The 19,822-nt window shown below is 47.2% G+C and overlaps 1 protein-coding gene across 3 annotated transcripts in view; it reads right to left on the reverse strand.

Annotated features, from left to right (window-relative positions):
- Window positions 1-19,822, reverse strand: part of LOC135054670 (oocyte zinc finger protein XlCOF8.4-like) — a 65,970-nt gene that overhangs the window by 17,101 nt on the left and 29,047 nt on the right. For 2 of the 3 annotated variants that reach the window (XM_063957916.1, XM_063957914.1), the window contains exon 2: window positions 14,883-15,041. In XM_063957916.1, coding sequence (XP_063813986.1) covers window positions 14,883-14,960 — 78 coding nt within the window. In that variant the 5' untranslated portion in view covers window positions 14,961-15,041. The remainder of the gene's footprint in view (window positions 1-14,882; window positions 15,042-19,822) is intronic. The other variant, XM_063957915.1, reaches the window with a different exon arrangement.

Genomic DNA, 19,822 nt, shown 5'->3' on the forward strand with positions numbered 1-19,822 from the left:
TAAAAGCTCTTGTTAGGGCTGCCTAGCGCAGCCCCAACAGTGCAGGTCGGGCTGCAGCCCCAACTGCAGCCCGACCTGCACTGAAGGTACCAACTTACAAACTGAGCGCCAGTGCCTGGAGGCGGGGCTATAGAGGAGGCCGTGCAGTGCTTCCTGGGAACAGTCAAAGCTTTAGCCTGTTGGTGCCTCGGATCAAAATCCAACTCTGCACTCCGATGTTATTCCCTGTGGAATACCAGTGTACCCCGCTGCAGAAATGTGTGATTCAGATAAACTGATATAGTTGGATTCCTACCTTAAATGACAGAGGGAAGGCCGTAAACTGCTCCAGCTACAGCAAATTAGGTCCCTGGAACTTGCCCAGAAGGCCTCTTTGTCAGCTGCAGACCAGGTGAAACTGGTGGCAGCCTGGGCGGAGCTTAATTATGCAGCTTAATGACGGGGTGAAATGGGACTTTCGTCTCTGTAGAAATTCCGACTTCCAATGGGGGAACAAACCTGTCAAATTGCTGTCCAGAAGGCTGTGTACTATATTATTAAAGGGAAGACTGGTAGAGAATGGAGGGTGACCAGAAACATTGCCTTAGCATTCTACTCCTACTGTTCGAAACTCGATAATCTTTCTGTCTCGAAAACGCCCTCAGAAGTGGTCACTTTTCAGGAAAGTATCTATCTCCAGAAGGTGGGCCTCGTATTTCTGATGAGGATAGGGTTTTGATGCATGTTGCTCTGACTGAGTGATCCCTGGCCATCTTGCTGTTGACTGACACAGAAGAGGTCTTCTGCTTAAGAGAAGGATGCTAGATCACTCTGTATTCTCTGAATACGGCCTCCATAAGGGTGAACGGTTCACTATCGCCAGGGTGCTTATCTCCAACGTCACTTGACAAAGCTGCCCAGTCCCCCCTCATATTTATACTATTCATGGAGACTTGGGCCTGAGCTATCTGGTTGCATGCTGACATATCTGGATTGACTGTGAGTGGTCATAAGTATAAACTGCGTTATTTGCGGAGGACCTCCTGGCCATTTTAACTAATCCATCTGTGTCCATACCCAATCTAGTACTTGAATTCCATGAATATGGATCCGTCTCAAATTTGAGAATAAACAATTCCAAATCTAAAGCAGTTAACCTTACGGTCTTCTCCCCCCTTGGAGGTGGAAGGTTTGAGGTCCTCGTTCTGTTTCTTCTGGCACTCTTCAAGCGTTAAATATTTGGAGTCCTTATTAAACAAGTATATGTCCTGTTTACACGCATTTAACTTCCTCTCCCTCCTTGTAAGGTTTCCTCGCGAACTCCGTGACTGGTGACAGAGTACCTTCTCAATGTTGGGCAGACCAAGTATAATTAAAAATAAGATTTTACTCACCGGTAAATCTATTTCTCGTAGTCCGTAGTGGATGCTGGGACTCCGTAAGGACCATGGGGAATAGCGGCTCCGCAGGAGACTGGGCACAACTAAAAAAAAGCTTTTGGTCTATCTGGTGTGCACTGGCTCCTCCCTCTATGACCCTCCTCCAGACCTCAGTTAGGATACTGTGCCCGGAAAAGCTGACACAATAAGGAAGGATTTTGAATCCCGGGTAAGACTCATACCAGCCACACCAATCACACCGTATAACTCGTGATACTATACCCAGTTAACAGTATGAACAATAACTGAGCCTCTCAACAGATGGCTCAACAATAACCCTTTAGTTAAACAATAACTATATACAAGTATTGCAGACAATCCGCACTTGGGATGGGCGCCCAGCATCCACTACGGACTACGAGAAATAGATTTACCGGTGAGTAAAATCTTATTTTCTCTGACGTCCTAAGTGGATGCTGGGACTCCGTAAGGACCATGGGGATTATACCAAAGCTCCCAAACGGGCGGGAGAGTGCGGATGACTCTGCAGCACCGAATGGGCAAACTCTAGGTCCTCCTCAGCCAGGGTGTCAAACTTGTAGAATTTAGCAAATGTGTTTGACCCCGACCAAGTAGCTGCTCGGCAAAGTTGTAGAGCCGAGACCCCTCGGGCAGCCGCCCAAGAAGAGCCCACCTTCCTCGTGGAATGGGCTTTCACTGATTTAGGATGCGGCAGTCCAGCCGCAGAATGTGCAAGCTGAATCGTACTACAGATCCAGCGAGCAATAGTCTGCTTTGAAGCAGGAGCACCCAGCTCGTTGGGTGCATACAGGATAAACAGCGAGTCAGTTTTCCTGACACTAGCTGTCCTGGAAACATAAATTTTCAGGGCCCTGACTACGTCCAACAACTTGGAAGCCTCCAAGTCTTTAGTAGCCGCAGGCACCACGATAGGTTGGTTCAAATGAAAGGCTGATACCACCTTAGGGAGAAACTGGGGACGAGTCCTCAATTCTGCCCTATCCATATGGAAAATCAGATAAGGGCTTTTACATGACAAAGCCGCCAATTCTGACACACGCCTGGCCGAAGCCAAGGCCAACAACATGACCACTTTCCACGTGAGATATTTTAATTCCACGGTTTTAAGTGGCTCAAACCAATGTGACTTTAGGAAATCCAACACCACGTTGAGATCCCAAGGTGCCACTGGAGGCACAAAAGGGGGCTGAATATGCAGCACTCCCTTACCAAAAGTCTGAACTTCAGGTAGTGAAGCCAGTTCTCTCTGGAAGAAAATCGATAGAACCGAAATCTGGACCTTAATGGAACCCAATTTTAGGCCCATAGTCACCCCTGACTGTAGGAAGTGCAGAAAACGGCCCAGCTGAAATTCCTCCGTTGGGGCCTTCCTGGCCTCACACCACGCAACATATTTCCGCCAAATGCGGTGATAATGGTTTGCGGTCACTTCTTTCCTAGCTTTAATCAGCGTAGGAATGACTTCCTCCGGAATGCCCTTTTCCTTTAGGATCCGGTGTTCAATCGCCATGCCGTCAAACGCAGCCGCGGTAAGTCTTGGAACAGACAGGGCCCCTGCTGCAGCAGGTCCTGTCTGAGCGGCAGAGGCCATGGGTCCTCTGAAATCATTTCTTGAAGTTCCGGGTACCAAGCTCTTCTTGGCCAATCCGGAACAATGAGTATAGTTCTTACTCCTCTTCTCCTTATTATCCTCAGTACCTTGGGTATGAGAGGAAGAGGAGGGAACACATAAACCGACCGGTACACCCACGGTGTCACTAGAGCGTCCACAGCTATCGCCTGAGGGTCTCTTGACCTGGCGCAATATCTTTCTAGCTTTTTGTTTAGGCGGGACGCCATCATGTCCACCTGTGGCCTTTCCCAACGGTTTACAATCAGTTGGAAGACTTCTGGATGAAGTCCCCACTCTCCCGGGTGGAGGTCGTGCCTGCTGAGGAAGTCTGCTTCCCAGTTGTCCACTCCCGGAATAAACACTGCTGACAGTGCTAACATGTGATTTTCCGCCCATCGGAGAATCCTTGAGGCTTCTGCCATCGCCGTCCTGCTTCTTGTGCCACCCTGTCGGTTTACATGGGCGACTGACGTGATGTTGTCTGATTGGATCAGTACCGGCTGGTTTTGAAGCAGGGGTTTTGCCTGACTTAGGGCATTGAAAATGGCCCTCAGTTCCAGAATATTTATGTGTAGGGAAGTCTCCTGACTTGACCATAGTCCTTGGAAGTTTCTTCCCAGTGTGACTGCCCCCCAGCCTCGAAGGCTGGCATCCGTGGTCACCAGGACCCAGTCCTGTATGCCGAATCTGCAGCCCTCTTGAAGATGAGCACTTTGCAGCCACCACAGCAGACACCCTGGTCCTTGGAGACAGGGTTATCAGCCGATGCATCTGAAGATGCGATCCGGACCACTTGTCCAACAGGTCCCACTGAAAAGTTCTTGCATGGAACCTGCCGAATGGAATTGCTTCGTAGGAAGCTACCATTTTCCCCAGGACTCGCGTGCAGTGATGCACCGACACCTGTTTTGGTTTTAGGAGGCCTCTGACTAGAGATGACAGCTCCTTGGCCTTCTCCTCCGGGAGAAACACTTTTTTCTGTTCTGTGTCCAGAACCATCCCCAGGAACAGTAGACGTGTCGTAGGGACCAGCTGTGACTTTGGAATATTTAGAATCCAACCGTGCTGTTGTAGCACCTCCAGAGATAGTGCTACCCCGACCAACAACTGCTCCCTGGACCTCGCCTTTATCAGGAGATCGTCCATGTACGGGATAATTAAAACTCCCTTTTTTCGAAGGAGTATCATCATTTCGGCCATTACCTTGGTAAATACCCTCGGTGCCGTGGATAGACCAAACGGCAACGTCTGGAATTGGTAATGACAATCCTGTACCACAAATCTGAGGTTCTCCTGGTGAGGATGGTAAATGGGGACATGCAGGTAAGCATCCTTGATGTCCAGTGATACCATGTAATCCCCCTCGTCCAGGCTTGCAATAACCGCCCTGAGCGATTCCATCTTGAACTTGAATTTTATTATATATGTGTTCAAGGATTTCAAATTTAAAATGGGTCTCACCAAACCGTCCGGTTTCGGTACCACAAACATTGTGGAATAGTAACCCCGTCCTTGTTGAAGGAGGGGCACCTTGACTATCACCTGCTGGGAATACAGCTTGTGAATTGCCTCTAGCACTGCCTCGCTGCCTGAGGGAGTTGTTGGCAAGGCAGATTTGAGGAAACGGCGGGGGGGAGACGTCTCGAATTCCAGCTTGTACCCCTGAGACACTACTTGAAGGATCCAGGGATCCACCCGTGAGCGAGCCCACTGATTGCTGAAGTTTTTGAGACGGGCCCCCACCGTACCTGGCTCCGCCTGTGGAGCCCCAGCGTCATGCGGTGGACTTGGAGGAAGCGGGGGATGACTTTTGCTCCTGGGAACTGGCTGTATGCTGCAGCTTTTTCCCTCTACCTCTGCCTCTGGGCAGAAAGGACGCGCCTTTAACCCGCTTGCCCTTATGGGGCCGAAAGGACTGTACCTGATAATACGGTGCTTTCTTTGGCTGTGAGGGAACATGGGGTAAAAATGCTGACTTCCCAGCTGTTGCTGTGGAAACGAGGTCCGAGAGACCATCCCCGAACAACTCCTCACCCTTATAAGGCAAAACTTCCATGTGCCTTTTAGAATCTGCATCACCTGTCCACTGCGGAGTCCATAACCCTCTCCTGGCAGAAATGGACATTGCACTTATTTTAGATGCCAGCCGGCAAATATCCCTCTGTGCATCTCTCATGTATAAGACTGCGTCTTTAATATGCTCTACGGTTAGCAATATAGTGTCCCTGTCTAGGGTATCAATATTTTCCGACAGGGAATCTGACCACGCAGCTGCAGCACTGCACATCCATGCTGAAGCAATAGCTGGTCTCAGTATAATACCTGTGTGTGTATATACAGACTTCAGGATAGCCTCCTGCTTCCTATCAGCAGGCTCCTTTAGGGCGGCCGTATCCGGAGACGGTAGTGCCACCTTCTTTGACAAGCGTGTGAGCGCTTTATCCACCCTAGGGGATGTTTCCCAACGTGACCTATCCTCTGGCGGGAAAGGGTACGTCATTAGTAACCTTTTAGAAATTACCAGTTTCTTATCGGGGGAAGCCCACGCTTCTTCACACACTTCATTTAATTCCTCAGATGGAGGAAAAAATAAGATTTTACTCACCGGTAAATCTATTTCTCGTAGTCCGTAGTGGATGCTGGGAACTCCGTAAGGACCATAGGGAACAGACGGGCTCCGCAGGAGACTGGGCACTCCAAAAGAAAGATTAGGTACTATCTGGTGTGCACTGGCTCCTCCCACCAAGACCCCCCTCCAGACCTCAGTTAGGACACTGTGCCCGGAAGAGCTGACACAATAAGGAAGGATTTTGAATCCCGGGTAAGACTCATACCAGCCACACCAATCACACCGTATAACTCGTGATACTATACCCAGTTAACAGTATGAAATATAACTGAGCCTCTCAACAGATGGCTCAACAATAACCCTTTAGTTAAACAATAACTATATGCAAGTATTGCAGACAATCCGCACTTGGGACGGGCGCCCAGCATCCACTACGGACTACGAGAAATAGATTTACCGGTGAGTAAAATCTTATTTTCTCTGACGTCCTAGTGGATGCTGGGAACTCCGTAAGGACCATGGGGATTATACCAAAGCTCCCAAACGGGCGGGAGAGTGCGGATGACTCTGCAGCACCGAATGAGAGAACTCAAGGTCCTCCTCAGCCAGGGTATCAAATTTGTAGAATTTAGCAAATGTGTTTGCCCCTGACCAAGTTGCAGCTCGGCAAAGTTGTAAAGCCGAGACCCCTCGGGCAGCCGCCCAAGATGAGCCCACTTTCCTCGTGGAATGGGCTTTTACTGATTTAAGATGCGGCAACCCAGCCGCAGAATGCTCCAGCTGAATTGTGCTACAAATTCAGCGAGCAATAGTCTGCTTAGAAGCAGGAGCACCTATTTTGTTGGGTGCCTACAGGATAAAAAGCGAGTCAGTTTTCCTGACTCCAGCCGTCCTGGAAATATAAATTTTTAAGGCCCTGACTACGTCCAGTAACTTGGAATCTTCCAAGTCCCTAGTAGCCGCAGGCACTACAATAGGTTGGTTCAAGTGAAAAGCTGATACCACCTTAGGGAGAAACTGGGGACGAGTCCTCAATTCTGCCCTATCCATATGGAAAATCAGATAAGGGCTTTTACATGACAAAGCCGCCAGTTCTGACACACGCCTGGCCGAAGCCAAGGCCAATAACATGACCACTTTCCACGTGAGATATTTCAAATCCACAGTTTTAAGTGGCTCAACCAATGTGATTTTAGGAAACAACACCACGTTGAGATCCCAAGATGCCACAGGAGGCACAAAAGGGGGCTGAATATGTAGCACTCCCTTTACAAATAACTGAACTCCAGGCAGTGAAGCCAGTTCTTTCTGGAAGAAAATCGACAGAGCCGAAATCTGGACCTTAATGGAACCCAAGTTTAGGCCCATAGTCACTCCTGACTGTAGGAAGTGCAGAAAACGACCCAGCTGAAATTCCTCTGTTGGGGCCTTCCTGGCCTCACACCACACAACATATTTTCGCCAAATACGGTGATAATGGTTTGCGGTTACTTCTTTCCTGGCTTTTATCAGCGTAGGAATGACTTCCTCCGGAATGCCCTTTTCCTTTAGGATCCAGAATTCAACCGCCATGCCGTCAAACGCAGCCGCGGTAAGTCTTGGAACAGACAGGGCCCCTGCTGTAGCAGATCCTGTCTGAGCGGTAGAGGCCATGGGTCCTCTGATATCATTTCTTGAAGTTCTGGGTACCAAGCTCTTCTTGGCCCATCCGGAACCACGAGTATCGTTCTTACTCCTCGTTTTCTTATTATTCTCAGTACCTTTGGTATGAGTGGCAGAGGAGGGAATACATAAACCGACTGGTACACCCACGGTGTCACTAGAGCGTCCACAGCTATTGCCTGAGGGTCCCTTGACCTGGCGCAATATCTAGTTTTTTGTTTAGGCGGGACGCCATCATGTCCACCTGTGGCCTTTCCCAACGGTTTACCAACAGTTGGAAGACTTCTGGATGAAGTCACCACTCTCCCGGGTGTAGGTCGTGTCTGCTGAGGAAGTCTGCTTCCCAGTTGTCCACTCCCGGAATGAACACTGCTGACAGTGCTAAGACGTGATTTTCCGCCCATCGGAGAATCCTTGTGGCTTCTGCCATCGCCATCCTGCTTCTTGTGCCGCCCTGTCGGTTTACATGGGCGACTGCCGTGATGTTGTCTGATTGGATCAGTACCGGCTGGTTTTGAAGCAGAGGCCTTGCCAGACTTAGGGCATTGTAAATGGCCCTCAGTTCCAGAACATTTATGTGTAGGGACGACTCCTGACTTGACCAAAGTCCTTGGAAATTTCTTACCTGTGTGACTGCCCCCCAGCCTCGAAGGCTGGCATCCGTGGTTACCAGGACCCAGTCCTGTATGCCGAATCTGCGGCCCTCTTGAAGATGAGCACTCTGCAGCCACCACAGTAGAGATACCCTGGTCCTTGGAGACAGGGTTATCAGCCGATGCATCTGAAGATGCGATCCCGACCACTTGTCCAAGAGGTCCCACTGAAAGGTTCTTGCATGGAACCTGCCGAATGGAATTCTGCTTCGTAAGAAGCTACCATTTTTCCCAGGACTCGTGTGCAGTGATGCACCGATACCTGTTTTGGTTTCAGGAGGTCTCTGACTAGAGATGACAGCTCCTTGGCTTTCTCCTGCGGGAGAAACACTTTTTTCTGTTCTGTGTCCAGAACCATCCCCAGGAACAGTAGGCGTGTGGTAGGAACCAGCTGTGACTTTGGAATGTATAGAATCCATCCGTGCTGTTGTAGCACTTCCCGAGATAGTGCTACTCCGACCAACAACTGCTCCTTGGACCTCGCCTTTATAAGGAGATCGTCCAAGTACGGGATAATTAAAACTCCCTTTTTTCGAAGGAGTATCATCATTTCTGCCATTACCTTGGTAAAGACCCTCGGTGCCGTGGACAGTCCAAACGGCAGTGTTTGGAATTGGTAATGGCAATCCTGTACCACAAATCTGAGGTACACCTGGTGAGGATGATAAATGGGGACATGCAGGTAAGCATCCTTGATGTCCAGGGATACCATGTAATCCCCCTCTCCAGGCTTGCAATAACCGCCCTGAGCGATTCCATCTTGAACTTGAATCTTTTTATGTATGTGTTCAAGGATTTCAAATTTAAAATGGGTCTCACCGAACCGTCCGGTTTCGGTACCACAAACAGTGTGGAATAGTAACCCCGTCCTTGTTGAAGTAGGGGCACCTTAACTATCACCTGCTGGGAATACAGCTTGTGAATTGCCTCTAGCACAGCCTCCCTGCCTGAGGGAGTTGTCGGCAAGGCAGATTTGAGGAAACGGCGGGGGGGAGACGCCTCGAATTCCAGCTTGTACCCCTGAGATACTACTTGAAGGATCCAGGGATCCACCTGTGAGCGAGCCCACTGATCGCTGAAATTTTTGAGGCGGCCCCCCACCGTAACTGGTTACGCCTGTGGAGCCCCCGCGTCATGCGGTGGACTCAGAGGAAGCGGGGGAAGAATTTTGATTCTGGGAACTGGCTGACTGGTGCAGCTTTTTCCCTCTTCCCTCGTCTCTGTGCAGAAAGGAAGCGCCTTTGACCCGCTTGCTTTTCTGAAGCCGAAAGGACTGTACCTGATAATACAGTGCTTTCTTAGGCTGTGAGGAAACCTGAGGTAAAAAAATTTCTTCCCAGCTGTTGCTGTGGATACGAGGTCCCAGAGACCATCCCCAAACAATTCCTCACCCTTATAAGGCTCTATGTGCCTTTTAAAGTCAGCATCACCTGTCCAGTGTCGGGTCTCTAATACCCTCCTGACAGAATGGACATTGCATTAATTCTGGATGCCAGCCGGCAAAATATCCCTCTGTGCATCCCTCATATATAAGACGACGTCTTTAATATGCTCTTATGTTCGCAAAATAGTATCCCGGTTTGACAGGGTCACAAACCACGCTGCAGCAGCACTATCTGCAGGTCTCAGTCTAGTACCTGAGTGTGTAAATACAGACTTCAGGATAGCCTCCAGCTTTTTATCAGCAGGTACCTTCAAAGTGGCCGTATCCTAAGACGGCAGTGCCACCTTTTTTGACAAACGTGTGAGCGCCTTATCCACCCTAGGGGATATCTCCCAGCGTAACTTATCCTCTGGCGGGAAAGGGTACGCCATCAGTAACTTTTTAGAAATTACCAGTTTCTTATCGGGGGAACCCACGCTTTTTCACACTTCATTCACTCATTTGATGGGGGAACAAAACACTGCCTGCTTTTTCTCCCCAAACATAAAACCCTTTTTTAGTGGTACTTGGGTTAATGTCAGAAATGTGTAACACATTTTTTATTGCCGGGATCATGTAACGGATGTTCCTAGTGGATTGTGTATATGTCTCAACCTCGTCGACACTGGAGTCAGACTCCGTGTCGACATCTGTGTCTGCCATCTGAGGGAGCGGGCGTTTTTGAGCCCCTGATGGCCTTTGAGACGCCTGGGCAGGCGCGGGCTGAGAAGCCGGCTGTCCCACAGCTGTTACGTCATCCAGCCTTTTATGTAAGGAGTTGACACTGTCGGTTTATACCTTCCACCTATCCATCCACTCTGGTGTCGGCCCCACAGGGGGCGACATCACATTTATCGGCATCTGCTCTGCCATCACATAAGCCTCCTCATCAAACATGTCGACACAGCCGTACCGACACACCGCACACACACAGGGAATGCTCTGACAGAGGACAGGACCCCACAAAGCCCTTTGGGGAGACAGAGAGAGAGTATGCCAGCACACACCAGAGCGCTATATAACACAGGGATGAACACTATAACTGAGTGATTTTCCCTTATAGCTGCTTATATATATATATATATATATATATATATATACTGCTGCGCCTAAATTTAGTGCCCCCCCTCTCTTTTTTACCCTTTGTAGTCTTGAAACTGCAGGGGAGAGCCTGGGAGCGATCCTTCCAGCGGAGCTGTGAGGGAAAAATGGCGCCAGTGTGCTGAGGGAGATAGCCCTGCCCCTTTTTCAACGGGCTTCTCCCGCTTTTTTATGGATCCTGGCAGGGGTATTTTTCACATATATAGCCTCTAGGACTATATATTGTGATTATTTTGCCAGCCAAGGTGTTAATATTGCTGCTCAGGGCGCCCCCCCCCCCCCCCCCAGCGCCCTGCACCCATCAGTGACCGGAGTGTGAGGTGTGCATGAGGAGCAATGGCGCACAGCTGCAGTGCTGTGCGCTACCTTGTTGAAGACCGAAGTCTTCTGCCGCCGATTTTCAGGACCATCTTCTTGCTTCTGGCTCTGTAAGGGGGACGGCAGCTCGGCTCCGGGACCGGACGATCGAGGTCGGGCCCTGTGTACGATACCTCTGGAGCTAATGGTGTCCAGTAGCCTAAGAAGCCCAAGCTAGCTGCAAGCAGGTAGGTTCACTTCTTCTCCCCTTAGTCCCTCGTAGCAGTGAGTCTGTTGCCAGCAGATCTCACTGAAAATAAAAAAACCTAAAATATACTTTCTTTTCTAGGAGCTCAGGAGAGCCCCTAGTGTGCATCCAGCTCAGCCGGGCACAAGATTCTAACTGAGGTCTGGAGGAGGGTCATAGAGGGAGGAGCCAGTGCACACCAGATAGACCAAAAGCTTTCTTTTAGTTGTGCCCAGTCTACTGCGGAGCCGCTATTCCCCATGGTCCTTACGGAGTCCCAGCATCCACTTAGGACGTCAGAGAAATGTATTTATTGCGTAGAATACTCTACTTGGTCCAGGGCCTCCTGAAACACATACCTGGTGGCTCGCTACTCAGTATATATCGTCTGGTGAGGTACTTCGTTTTGGACGGGAGACGACCACAGTTCAGACATGATGTGTTGTACTGACGTAGACATTATGGAAGTTTCTAGCTAACCCACTTCTCCACTTACTACAAAGCGGTGTCTCTCAGTAGGGTCCTGGAGCGGTCCAGACCGGAGCCTGAAAGACAGTGGGTAGCGATCGGAAATCAAGGGCTTCCTGTATACCTCAGCTGATGCCCACTTATTTACAATCCTGACTTTTTTTTTCATCTTTCCACTTCTAGGTGTGGGCTGGGGGTTGCTCGTATTGACCAGCTGGTGACCTCTTCTGGCGTTTTCTCATTTAGCTATGCTCGAAAAAGCTGAGAGGTGCCCACCTCCAAGATCTGGAGATACCTTTCCCATTTAACACTTCCTAACAAGCAAATAGATCCGGGAAGCTTCCCACAGCCCCCCTATCTTTTTGAGCCATTTTTCCAACCGATAGCTTACCCCCAGCACTTTCTCTCCACTGGCAACAGAACTACTCATTAAGCATACTATGTCCACTTTACCTCGTTTCACCGCCAACTGGGAGAGAGATCTTGGTATTCAACTAGATTCCAAAGACTGGTACAAGAACTTTCAGACCACTATGTCATACTCTGTTAGTTATATAGTTATGGAGACTCAGTATAAGGTCCTTGGCCATTGGTATAGATGTCCTTCAGTTCTTGCCAAAATGTTCTCAGGGGTTCACACCAATTGTTTGAGATGTACCTGAGCTATTAGCGCCGAGCTCCATATCATGTGGGACCGTGTTGCTCTGCACCTCCTTTGGAACTCAGTGATATCAAAGAATGTGGTTCAGGTTAGCAAGGAACCTTTTTGGCCCATTAACAAGATTACTGGTCCTGTGTCATCCTATAAGAACTCACTCTTGAAACAGTGCAGCCAAAGCGGTTATACTGGTATATTGGAGATACAGTATACGGTTCCTCCCACCATAGCAGAATGTTCTCTAGATTAAAGTATTATATAACCATGGATGGCCTTATTGTATTCAGAGGTGCTACATTTAGAGTGTTCAGAGCCATCTGGGGACCCTGGCTCCTGTTTAAAGAGACTCCCTTCTATTCAGACCTACCTCACCTGTCAGTTACAATACTTACCCTAAGTCCTTCTTCAGATGTTCCCCTCTCCATGTTCTACATCTTTCATAGTCTCTATCTCTTTCATTTACTACAATAGGTACTGCTTGTCCAAAACAAATATGGTTATGTAGTGGGAGCTGGTTGAAAACAGAGGACTGAGAACAGCCGCCCACTGAGGGTGGTGGAGCTGCAGGAGAGGTAGGCTGTAACACTGTGATACTGTAAAAGATCCACAGAGGCTGGGGGTCACACCTCATATTACCAGCTACATCCACATGTAGTGTTCATGCTAGGCTGCTTTAGCAGGGCGCCGCGCCCTGCCCGGTTTTTTAAGGGCAAAATCCGCCCTGCCCTTTCTGCAGGGCGGTGCTAAAACTGCCGCCCGCTTCCTACCCATTCACGCGATGGGAGAGAGCTTGGGGGAAGCGCACGCCCCCAACAGTGATGCCGCCGGCCAACCACGCCGCCTGTAGTTGCGTCTGTGGGGCCGCACTGCACACGCCAATGACGATGCCTAACTACGCCCCTGTTTTGCATGGCCATGCCCCCTTTTCGGGAGCGCAATGCTCTCGCAATCTGTCGCCCTGTCCACTAAAATTTCTAGAGTGAACACAACATATGTACCTACCTGATATACAAACCCACATTGCTGAGACCAAAATCACTCCCAGAATCCCTTTCCATTCAGGTCCCTATTTCGTAAACCCTTCACTGCTAAGGATTCTCTAAGTAAAGTTCCGAGTACGGTTCTACACTTGCACTTGTCACATCCCAACAATAATAAAAATCTGCATTTCAATATAATAATGCCTACCATTTCTTTAATCAAAAAACCTAACACATTAAATGTGACCAATTACTTTTTTAACACAAGACAGGGTATATCAGGCATAACAACATTACATTGCGACACTCCCAGATCTCCTCACCTCCCTGGTCATGTTCCTGAACCATTACTTTAGATAGAAGTAATGTCACTGTGGTATTCCCAGAATCCTCTCACCTCCCCAGTCATGTCCCTGTATTATTACTATAGATATAAGTGATGTCACTGTGACACTCCCAGATCCCCTCACCTCCCCAGTCATGTATCTGTATTATCACTACAGATATAAGTGATGTCCCTGTGACGCTCCCAGATCCCCTCACCTCCCCAGTCATGTCCAGGTATTATTACTATAGATATAAGTGACATCACTGTGACACTCCCAGATCCCCTCAACTCTCCAGTCATGTCCCTGTATTATTATTATAGATATAAGTGACGTCACTGTGACGCTCTCAGATCCCCTAACCTCACCAGTCATGTCCCTGTATCATTAAGTAATGTCACTGCGACGTTCCCAGACCCACTTACCACCCCAGTCATGCCCCTGTATTACTACTATAGATATAAATGATGTCACAGTGACACTCCCAAATCCCATTCCTCCCCAGTCAAGTCCCTGCATTATTACAATAGATATAAGTGATGTCACTATGACACTCCCAGATCCCCTCACCTCCCCAGTCATGTACTGTATTATTACTATAGATATAAGTGATGTCACTGTGACACTCATGTCCCTATATTATTACTATAGATATAAGTCATGTCATATAAGTGATGTCACAGTGACACTCCCAGTACCCCTCACCTCCCCAGTCATGTTCCTGTATTATTACTATAGATATAAGTTATGTTACTGTGACACTCCCAGATCCCCTCACCTCCCCAGTCATGTCCTTGTATTATTACTTTAGATATAAGTGATGTTACTGTGACGCTCCCAGATGCTCTCACCTCCCCAGTCATGTCCCTGTATTATTACTATAGATATAAGTGATGTCACTGTGACACTCCCAGATCCCTCACCTCACCAGTCATGTCCCTGTATTATTACTATAGATATAAGTGATGTTACTGTGACGCTCCCAGATCCCCCTCACGCCCCTAGTCATGTCACTGTACTATTACTATAGATTTAAGTGATGTAACTGTGACACACTCAGATCCCCTCACCAGTCATGTCCCTGTATTATTACTATACATATAAGTGATGTCACTGTGACACTCCCAGATCCCCTAACCTCCTCAGTCATGTACTGTATTATTACTATAGATATAAGTGATGTCACTGTGACACGCCCAGATACCCTCACCTCCCCAGTCATGTCCCTGTATTATTACTATAGATATAAGTGATGTCACTGTGACACTCCCAGATCCCCTCACCAGTCATGTCCCTGTATTATTAAGTGATGTCACTGTGATGCCCCCAGACCCTCTCACAACCCCAGTCATGTCCCTGTATTATTACTATAGGTATAAGTAATGTTACTGTGACACTCCCAGATCCCCTCACCTCCCCAGTCATGTCCCTGTATTATTATTATTATAGATATAAGTGATGTCACTGTGACAATCCCAGATCTCACCTCCCCAGTCAGCAGGTAGATGATCTTTAGGGTGATATTTAGTATACTCTCTGTTGTGTGACTCCGGTTCTTGTCCATCTTCAGTGATTATGCAGGACGCGTTTCACAATCTCTAAAAAAAAAAAAAAAAGACTCTCTGGATCCACACTACGTAATTATCTAGGAAAAAATATGAGAATTATTAGCATAACATCACATTGTACACATGTAATATATTCAAATATGTGACCAGTTAATATTAGTAAAAGGAATCAAACACAGATATATAACAATATATACATTGTTGCATCATCTCACACTGTGATAGTGAAAGCACTACAGTGGACGTATACACGTCACCAACATTGGAACACTTCTTTCCTAGCAGAAAAAATATATAACTAAAAACCTTCAGGGGTATACTGCAGCTTTTGCACATTTCAGGTAGGGTCTGGCGTAGATGACATCTCTATAGTAATGTAAGGATAGCTGTATTTTGCTCTGATAATCCCCCTTCCAAATTACTATTTAAAGATTTTAATACCTACCGGTAAATCCTTTTCTCTTAGTCCGTAGAGGATGCTGGGGACACTTCAAGAACCATGGGGTATAGACGGGATCCGCAGGAGACATGGGCACTTTAAGACTTTAAAAGGGGTGTGAATTGGCTCCTCCCTCTATGCCCTTCTTCCAGACTCCAGTTATAGGAACTGTGCCCAGGGAGACGGACATTTCGAGGAAAAAGGATTTATTTTGATTTAAACTAAGGCGAGATTCATACCAGCTCACACCTCAAGCATGCCGTACAACATGGCATTTAACCTAACGCATGCAACGGCATGAATAACGACAGCAACAAGCTGACTATAAACGCAACACAACACGTGTGTAACCATAACCAATATCTGCAGATACAATACGCACTGGGACGGGCGCCCAGCATCCTCTATGGACTAAGAGAAAAGGATTTACCGGTAGGTATTAAAATCCTATTGTCTCTAACGTCCTAGTGGATGCTGGGGACTCCGTAAGGACCATGGGGAATAGACGGGCTCCGCAGGAGACATGGGCACTTTAAGAAAGAATTTAGATTCTGGTGTGCTCTGGCTCCTCCCTCTATGTCCCTCCTCCAGACCTCAGTTTGAATCTGTGCCCGGACGAGCTGGGTGCTGTTCAGTGAGCTCTGCTGAGCTTGCTATAAGAAAGTATTTTGTTAGGTTTTTTATTTTCAGGGAGCTCTGCTGGCAACAGACTCCCTGCATCGTGGGACTGAGGGGAGAGAAGCAGCCCTACTCTCTGAAGATAGGTCCTGCTTCTTAGGCTACTGGACACCATTAGCTCCAGAGGGATCGTATACAGGATCTCACCCTCGTCGTCCGATCCCAGAGCCGCGCCGCCGTCCCCCTCGCAGAGCCGGAAGACAGAAGCCGGGTGAGTATGAGAAGCAAGAAGACTTCGAAATCGGCGGCAGAAGACTCCAGTCTTCTCTGAGGTAGCGCACAGCACTGCAGCTGTGCGCCATTGCTCCCACACACACCTCACATACTCCGGTCACTGTAAGGGTGCAGGGCGCAGGGGGGGGCGCCCTGGGCAGCAATTGAGACTTCTTTGGCAAAAGTTTAGCATATATACAGTTGGGCACTGTATATATGTATGAGCCCCCGCCAAGTAAATGTATATTTAAGCGGGACAGAAGCCCGCTGTCGAGGGGGCGGGGCTTCTTCCTCAGCACTCACCAGCGCCATGTTTTTTCTCCACAGCACCGCCGAGAGGAAGCTCCCCAGCCTCTCCCCTGCAGATACACGGTAAAAGAGGGTAAAAAGAGAGGGGGGGGGGCACATAATTAGGCGCAAAAATCAATATAAACAGCTGCTACTGGGTTAACATTAAGTTACTGTGTTATTCCTGGGTTAATAGCGCTGGGGTGTGTGCTGGCATACTCTCTCTCTGTCTCTCCAAAGGGCCTTGTGGGGGAATTGTCTTCAGATGAGCATTCCCTGAGTGTGTGGTGTGTCGGTGCGTGTGTCGACATGTCTGAGGTAAAAGGCTCCCTTAAGGAGATGGAGCAAATGTGTGTGTGAGGGGTGTCTCCGTCGACAACGCCGACACCTGTTTGGATATGTGTAATTAAGTGCTAAGGTGAATTTATTGCACAAAAGATTAGAGAACAGACAGGGAATCTACCCATGTCTGTCCCTATGTCGCAGAGACCTTCAGAGTCTCTCAATGCTCACTATCCAAAATAATAGACACTGATCTGACTCCAGTGTCGACAACGATAATGCAAAGTTACAGCCAAAAGGGCAGGAAAGTATTCAATATATGATTATTGTAATAAAGATGATTTGCATATCACTGATGACTCATCTGTCCCTGACACAAGGGTACACATGTATAAGGGGAAGAAAGCTGAGGAAAATTTCCCTCCTCTCATGATGAAAAAGAGCGGGAATCTCCAGACAAGAGACTGCAGTTTCCCACAAAGAATTCTCAGGGAGTATCCTTTCTCTAATAGGGCCAGGATACGATGGGAATCTTCCCCTAGGGTGTCACGTTTGCCCAAAAGGTAGTCCTGACTTAACAGCTATCCTCAGGGATCCTGCAGATAGCGTGCACATTCTGGTACACTACTCAGACCGGCGATTGTGTCGGCATGGGTTTATAGCGCTGTAGCAGCGTGGACAGGTACCTTATCAGCAGAGATTGAGACCCTAGTATGTATATATATATATATATATATATATATATATATATATGTATATATGTATATATATATATATATATAGATATATATATAGATATATATATTAAAGATGCTGTCTTAAGATAGATAGATATATATTAAACATGCCCAAAGAGACATTAGTCTACTGGGTTCTAGAGTCAATGCTATGTCGATTTCTGCTTGATGTGTACTGTAGAATATGCAATGGACAGGTGATGCCGACTTAAGAGGCATATGGAAGGCTGAGCATTGTGTGGAGAAGGGATCTCGGACCTGGTCTCCACAGCTATAGCTGGTAATTCTGATCTTTTGCCTTATATTCCAGCACAGCCTAGGAAAGCACGACATTATCAAATGCAGCCTTTCGAACACAAAGAAACAAGAAAGTCCGAGGTGCGTCCTTTCTTGCCAGAGGCAGGGGCAGAGGAAAGAAGCTGCTGTCAAAGTCAGAAAAATATCACGCTGCACGTTGCCATATATGCACTTCATGTGTGTGAGCACGCTGCATATTTAATCAAAATAATGTATTTTAGAAGTTAATATTCCCCTGAGTTCAGCAAAGTATGGTATATTAAAGATGGCTCTTTGACCTTAGAGATTCCCCAAACAATAGTTTGCATGTTAAAAGGGCTTCACATGTTCTTATGCATAGTTAAGGACAGGAATAGTAATTGAAGATTAATTGTATTCCGAATAAATTACACCTAAGAATAGTCAGTTTCTGTCCCGCAGACGGAGTACAATAGCCTTTAATTACACTGAGCTTTGAGACTCAATGAGGAGGGCCAACACCTGTGTTTACGAAATGGGGCTGGATTTGTCTCCAGAAGAATGATTGCTGAGATGTCATTGTCTCAACTGAAAGTGGACAGTGAGACAGTATTCGCCAAACAATAGCTTCCCACAAGACAGGAATTTGTTAGTCATCACCCAACGTTTTCTGTGAAAGACACACACTTCCTGTGGTTGACACACACCCACAGCTGTAATGCAGGTATGAGATACCCACTGGAAAACACAGGGCCACTCACTCACTCAGAACTAAGCTAGCACCCAGCAGCATGGCTGGTTCATCCCCAGGACTGACCTCCAAGCGAAAGGCTAAGTATTGAATTCACATGGCTAGATAAGGAAATATAGACAGATGGCTTTAAGGTCAATGGTGCTGGTTTAATTAGGATATTGTAACTTGTTTGGGAATCTGTGATGGTAGCTGGGACCTTAGACAACCTGTAGCATAGCATTTGTGGTATTTGTTTGCCTATGGTGATTTAAAATAGATTGTGCTGGTTTGTTATAATATATCTTGTCAATCATGAATACCGCCATGCAGTTACTTGTGAATATGGGTTTTGTAGCAATGGCATGCTGGGATGTGTGGTTACATTGTGATCTGGTGATTCATATAACATGGACTGTAGGCAATAAACGAAGTTGGTTTAAAATTGTGAAATTGAATAAGATGGTTCTAGGAAGTTGGATTGGAATGTGGAATATAATAAGTTGGATTGGAATGTGGAATATAATAAGTTGGATTGGAATGTGGAATATAATTAGTTGGATTGGAATGTGGAATATAATTAGTTGGTTTGTAGAAGATGGCTGCTGCTGGGTGTTTTCTCCTCCCCCTTTGAACCATGTGTTGCAGTCTTTGGAATCATGTGAGTTTTTCCCAAAATGGAGTCTAGCTTCAGTCCCATGCGGTATTGTAGGGACCATTGTGTTGTTGCTGGGTGTTGTGTATATAGGGACAGCCAGCCTGGGTAAGAACAAGTATTCTCTCCACAAAGATTCTCAGCATTGACTAACTGCGCAGCGATTGTTTCTCACATGTGTAAGTTTCTCTGCAGCCATATTGTCTTATTGTTATTGTTAGCCATTCTCTCTCCCCCTCTCTCTCCCCTCCCCCTTAAACGTACTTGTGTCTTTATTGTATTTTATGTGTAGTTACTTGGTTAGATATTCTATGTTATCTTGGTAGTGTATAAATTGTAAAGTGTATTCTTTTGCAAAGTGAACGTTCTCATTCTCTCACTAAAGGCGTTAGAACCTTAGACCGGTATTTGGTTGATTATTGTATTACTAAGGGGTTCTCAGAGCGTCACATACGCTCATACAGCTTTTAAACTAATAAGGTTACACTGTGTTGCATTTACACCCTATCATTGCACGAAGGTTTACATTATAAGTACATTCCTTAAGGTATAGTTATTCTAGTTTAATTCTGTAAGTATCT

The sequence above is a fragment of the Pseudophryne corroboree genome, chromosome 3, assembly GCF_028390025.1.
Source record: "Pseudophryne corroboree isolate aPseCor3 chromosome 3, aPseCor3.hap2, whole genome shotgun sequence".
Lineage (NCBI taxonomy): Eukaryota > Metazoa > Chordata > Amphibia > Anura > Myobatrachidae > Pseudophryne > Pseudophryne corroboree.